General features: G+C 40.6%; 1 protein-coding gene across 2 annotated transcripts in view; it reads left to right on the top strand.

The window, feature by feature from the left end:
* GRM5 (glutamate metabotropic receptor 5) overlaps window positions 1-5169 on the top strand; it is a 310218-nt gene extending 305049 nt beyond the window's left edge. For both annotated transcript variants that reach the window (XR_005556659.1, XM_039342956.1), the window contains one exon: window positions 4424-5169. Coding sequence is in view for 1 of the 2 variants with exons in the window: in XM_039342956.1 (XP_039198890.1) it covers window positions 4424-4457 (34 nt within the window). In the remaining variant the exon portion in view is untranslated. The remainder of the gene's footprint in view (window positions 1-4423) is intronic.
* Window positions 5170-6000: the final 831 nt, after the last annotated feature.

The following is a 6000-nucleotide window of genomic DNA, read 5'->3' on the forward strand; positions in this document are numbered from 1 at the left end:
TCATGGTCATGTTAGCAATAATATAGAAGAGGTCTATGGTCTGGCTGTGTCAGCTTTGGTGGTATCTTGTGACTTAGAAACAAGAATTGCAATGTATTTATATATTCAAAAACCTAATTATTTTGAAGCAATGAACAGTCTGCTGTAACTATTATTCTAATTTTTGATGGGGTTGGTGCAATGAAATCCTGCAACAAACAGCTTTTCTGAAATCAATCAGAATAGAGCTGGAAGGGACCTTGGAGGTCTTCTAGACCAACCCCCTGCTCAAGCAGGAAATCCTATACCGGGGAGTAGACAACCTTGGCTCTTTTATGACTTGTGGACTTCAATACCCAGAATTCCTGAACCAGCCATGCTGACTCGGGAATTCTGGGATTTGAAGTCCACAAGTCATAAAAGAACCATGGTTGCCTACCCCTGCCCTACACCATTTCAGACAAGTGACTGTCCAGTTCTTCTTAAAAACCTTCAGTGAAGGTTTTCTGAAGGCAAGTTGTTCCACTGGGTAATTGTCCTCACTGTTAGAAAATTTCTCCTTAAGTTCCTCCTTTCTCCTTAATAAATGTTGCAGAACCATTGAATTCTAAGCAGAAATGATTGCTCTGTACAAAAAAGGATCTCCAGTCGTTATATCAGAAGCAACCTGGTTACAAGGAATTATAATTATGAAAGGATATATCCACAGTTTCTTTGATAACACCTGCAGAGTTTGTCCTATCTTTCCTTTTCTGATAAGACCACCAAGGTCCCTTCCAAGTAAATTACAGACAGAATTGAATATGTTTCTATGACTGCTTTTGTACAACACAGTTAGCTATTGAATTAACCCATTATTCCCAAAATACACTGAGCTGGAAAATAACTAAACAGGCAATTCCAGACCATGTATTAAATCAGGCTTATTATGTTGTGGGAATGCAGCATCTACTAGCTTCTGATCTATATGAATAATGTATAATGTGCTATATGAACAGGACCTACTTATATAAACCCATCTTAACTCAGTTCTTGGCCTGTGACGTCACGGTTTAGGATAATGAAGATAAAGTCTCCTTCAAACTGAGGTGAGGTCCAGATGACTTAATGGGAATTTACTGTAGTTTTCCTGATTTATTTATTTATTTATTTATGAGACTTATATACCGCTTTAAGTGCAAGCACTCTCTAAGCGGTGTACACCAGTAAGCAATGTATACATATATTTACATTGCCCCCAACAATCTGGGTCCTCATTTTACCTACCCCGGAAGGATGGAAGGCTGAGTCAACCTTGAGCCAGTGAGATTTGAACCGCTGACCTGCTGAACACAGTCAGCTAAAGTGGCCTGCAGTACTGCACTCTAACTGCTGCGCCACCTCGGCTCATAACAATATGGAAGTGGATTGTCACTGTTTTGTTCTTTAGGATGTTCTTTAGATTTCTCAGTGTAGTGTTCAGTCCTGAGGTTTCTTAATGGACACATCCAAGTCCTAATCAGTCTCAGCCTTACTTACCTTTCCATGATCTTCCAAGGTCATTTGGAGATTACCTCTTAGTTGTCTGATTGATGAAGACATGGATGCAAAGCCAGGATTGTGCAGATGAAAAGAAGAGACAATAAGTGCTTTTGAGTCATTCCAGTTGTGGGTTGTCCAACACTGGAGGTTTTTAAGAAGAGATTGGACAACCATTTGTCTGAAATGGTATAGAGGAGGGGTCTTCAAACTTGGCCCTTTTATGACTTATGGACTTCAACTCCCAGAATTCTATGGAGTTGAAGTCCACAAGTCATAAAAGGGCCAAGTTTGTCTACCCCCATTATAGGGTTTCCTGCTTGAGCAGGGGGTTGGTCTAGAAGACCTCCAAGGTCCCTTCCAACTCTGTTATTCTGTTAATACAGTGGAAATCTGGGCTACAATTAAAAGACAGCAAAACATCCATTCCCACTGTCATTTCAATGCTGATGCAGTTCAATCTGCTGGGGATTTTTGATGCTAGCCCCTATATTTGAGGTCTTTATCATCCCAGTTCAGGTGGTTTATTAGCCTGTTTGTGGGATTACCAGCTCCCAAGTGTTCTTCAATCTTACTTATCAGTCGACATTAGTAAGGCCCAGGAGGTAAACTCCAACTGCTAGATTCTTGTTTTGTAATTTCCCAGTGGGAGCCCTTGTCTGCAAAAGCGCGGAAAGGGTTAGAGTCTTAATCTTTGTTCTTGTTTTCCTGATGATAATATCTGCAAAATTATAAACTGGAAAACCTTTTTGAAATGCCTGCAGAGAAAAGAATATTCAACCAGAGGCTCCAGCTGTCCTTGAAAAGAGAATGTAGAAGTACTGTATGTATGGAAAAGCTTCCAAGCCAAACATAGAATATTTGAGGGAACTGAGACCTAAATATGGCTTTAGAACAGATACCCCGGAATTTGAAGAGCAATTATGAACTGCTAATAACACTGGCAGCTTGGTGGAGTGCATTGGAATACTTCCAGGCCTGTCTATAGTATAGAATAAGATTTGTAGGTCTGTTTCTACTTGTTTGATTGCTGTTGGGTTTTCTCTGTAGCTTAGTAGACAAGAGCTAAAAATCCTTCCAAGTGTGTTGAGTGCACAGACAGAGTCTCCTTGACTACCCCATACAAGGATTAAGCATAAAATCAATCAGGACCTCTGGATATAGGTCAGTAAGAGATTCTTACTTCTATCAGTTGGGGTCCTTGGTGCTCTCCGATCTTGGATGATGTTGGGAATGTAGCAACTGCTAGCTTCTGATCAACTATGAATAATGTATAATGTGCTATATGAACAGGACCTACTTACATAAAAACATCATAACTCAGTCCCTGGGCTGTGACTTTGTCACCATTTAGGATGATGAAGATAAAGTCTCCTTCAAACTGAAGTGAGGTCCAGATGACTTCATGGATGCTTACTGTAGTTTTCTTGATAACAATACGGAAGTGGTTTATCAGTCTATGATCAGTTGGGGTCCTTGGTGCTTTCTGATCTTGGATGATGTTACCTAGTTGGGTAATGAAACATCTGTAAACCAAGCTTGGAGAGCATCAAGGACTCCATATTCAATCCTAAACTACAAATATACTCCTCTATTAGTTACTTCTATTAGTTTATCTGCAGAAAGAAAAATGACAAGTTAAAGAAGCAATAGACTAGAGTCTCCTGCAACTCTCTTTATGCTAATCGTCTCTCTCTCTCTCCCATCCTCACTGTTCCCCATTACTATAAATTATGAATCTTCTTTGGTACCTGGTACATATGTTGTGCTATCCAGCTAACTCCAACGAGAGCTTTCGAGCAGATTGGTGATCATTCAGAAATGGAGCTTGACCAGATGAACTCAATGGCTCCTGGAATACACCTAGTAGTTAGTGCCACCCTTGGAGCACTGAAGGCCCTCTGTTGATATGGAATGACAACAACCTGCGAATCTTCCAAATCAGCAGAAGATATAATAATAAACCAGATAAGCACTTATCATCATAGTGGAAAAGTCAAAAAATAGTTGGCATAAAAAACAAGTTCCAAATCCAATTTAAGATTGCTTTCATCCTACTGAAATGAATTATCCAGCAGTCTTAATGCATTTGTTTTACGGAAACATTCGTTTGAACAAAACCTGAGCAGGAACAGTGCTATTTCTGTACCACATGCAATAATAACCTGAGGCATTGGAATAAAATTCCTCTGGCCTCTTTGACAATCAGGGCACTATCAAAAATACTTTAATTTGGCTGTCAGCAATAAAGTGTAAAGCCACCAGGCAGCTTAAGGACTCTACCCCATCTAATACTATGGGTTAGATTTATGTTCCAAGGTCTCACTGCACAAAGTGGACAGAGACCTTGCTGGCTGAAAATCCTCTGGACAGATCAGGAAAAGGAAGAGATTCTTTTGCAAGAGATCAGGGAATCATGAGATTAGCCACCCATGTCTAAAATAATAAGCTTTCCAAGGCTGATGGGAAATTCTGTGTTGAAATTCCGATGTAGAATTTTGCAATGGGAATGCATTTGATTCCCTTTGAACGCTCCATGTTAACAGGCTCATGTATTGTGCTAAGACAGGGGTAGGCAACCTTGGCTCTTTTAAGACTCGTGGACTTCAACTCCCAGAATCCCTGAGCTGGCGACTTGAAGTCAACGAGTCATAAAAGAGCCAAGGTTGCCTACCCCTGTGCTAAGACAATTTTGGCAACAAAATAGTTACAAGCATCAGGAAGCTAACAGTTTCCCCTTCCAAATTAATTAAGCGTTCAACCCAAATCTCATGAGACTTTTGCAGGAAGCCTTGTCAATTTTCAGCATACCTGTGCGAGATTTTCTGTGATAGCGATATACCGATGTGACCTCTCGGAATAAGATTGCTGAAGTCTTTGGAGATTTTAGCCGTTCTAAGTTTTCTTCATTTTTCTTCCCTTTTAGGCCCCTGACACTTGAAAAACAAATGTTGATCTAAGTCGTTACATGGTTGCTTGAGTCTGCTTTATCTGTAATTTAGAGATCCAGACACGATGACTTTATATATAAAACCTGACTTTATGATTGCCACTGCGTGTGAAGTCACACCGATCTGTTCAACAAATCACAGTCCGAACTGTGGATTCACATAATGTATGAATCCACCTGCCATGGCTTGAAAAACATTGGACGTATTGCCAGATTTTTTTTCCTAACGTATTTTTTTGCAAAAAGTATAACTCACATTCCAAAAAGTACAGTTCTATCAACTAAAACTTAGAGCAGTCTGCTTCAGCTTCTTGGACAAAGATTTAGTTCAAGACTGCAGACAGTATAGAAGACTAAATTGTCCACCTATTGTATCTCTGCATTTTTCCCTAGGGTGGTGGTGATTGGTGATGGTGATGATGGAGGAGGAGGAGGAGGAGGAGGAGGAGCAAGTAGTTGAAAGCATTAATGCAACTGAAAATAAATTCTCCCTAAGGATTTCTGAAATACGTGACATGTATTTTAGACAGGAAGACTGCCGCAGAACTAAGAAAGAAGGTGAGCCTACTCAGGTTGTTCCCACCATGTTCTCACCATGGAGTAGATAGAGCAGTGGTTCTCAACCTGTGGGTCGGGACCCCATTTGGGGTTGAACGACCATTTCACGGGGGTCGCCAAACAACGCAGTCCGCCATTTTTTTCCCACTTTTCCTTAGCTGTGCTACTCCCTTTTATTCTATTGGCTTTTGAAAGCCAATAGAATAGACTCTCTTGAATAGAATCTAATTCTATTGGCTTTCAAAAGCCCATAGGAATTGTCCAGGCTGTCTCTGCCCTGCTGAGCCCACCAAAAGTCCCATTCTGCAAACGGTGCTGCACTAGTTGAGTAGTCCTCGACTTACGACCGGTTGAGTAGTCCTCGACTTACGACCGGTTGGGAGTCGCGGCATTAAAAAGGTTGAGAACCACTGAGATAGACGAAGAGGATCTCTCTTTCCTTAGCATATTTCTTACACACTTGAACTTGTGAGTTAGGAGTGCTCAGCCAAGGACATCTCCCACAGAAAAAGGCCCAGAAGACATCTCTTGGTTCAATTTAAGTTTCCTGCCTGACAGTTCAGAAATATCCACCAGCATCTCTCCAGCTGCTGTATCTATAAAGGGAGACTTTCTAGGCAGCTGAAGGCAATGACTGAATGACGCTAATGCATTTTCTTGCACCCAAGCTATTGAAGTCACTTTAGTTTTGTACTGTGGGAGAGATGAAAGAGATAGTAATTTTGTGTAGATCAAAATAAAACCAACCGACAAAATGACACATCAGTGAACGAGACAAAATCATAACAATAATATATATTCATCGTGGTGAAGATTCTATGTGCATGATCAGTGCTGTCTTGTACCAATAAAGAGCACCACAATATCAGAGGCAGCACCCACTGCTCCATGCCAACTTGCTCTGATCTGCCAAATGTGAACAAATATATTATCTACATTATGTGTACAAATATGATCCAATGGCAGCTGCTGGTGAAATTTCTATAATTAGAATT

This window comes from Crotalus tigris, unplaced genomic scaffold, assembly GCF_016545835.1.
Source record: "Crotalus tigris isolate CLP2741 ecotype Arizona unplaced genomic scaffold, ASM1654583v1 scf7180000017828.1554129, whole genome shotgun sequence".
Classification (NCBI taxonomy): domain Eukaryota; kingdom Metazoa; phylum Chordata; class Lepidosauria; order Squamata; family Viperidae; genus Crotalus; species Crotalus tigris.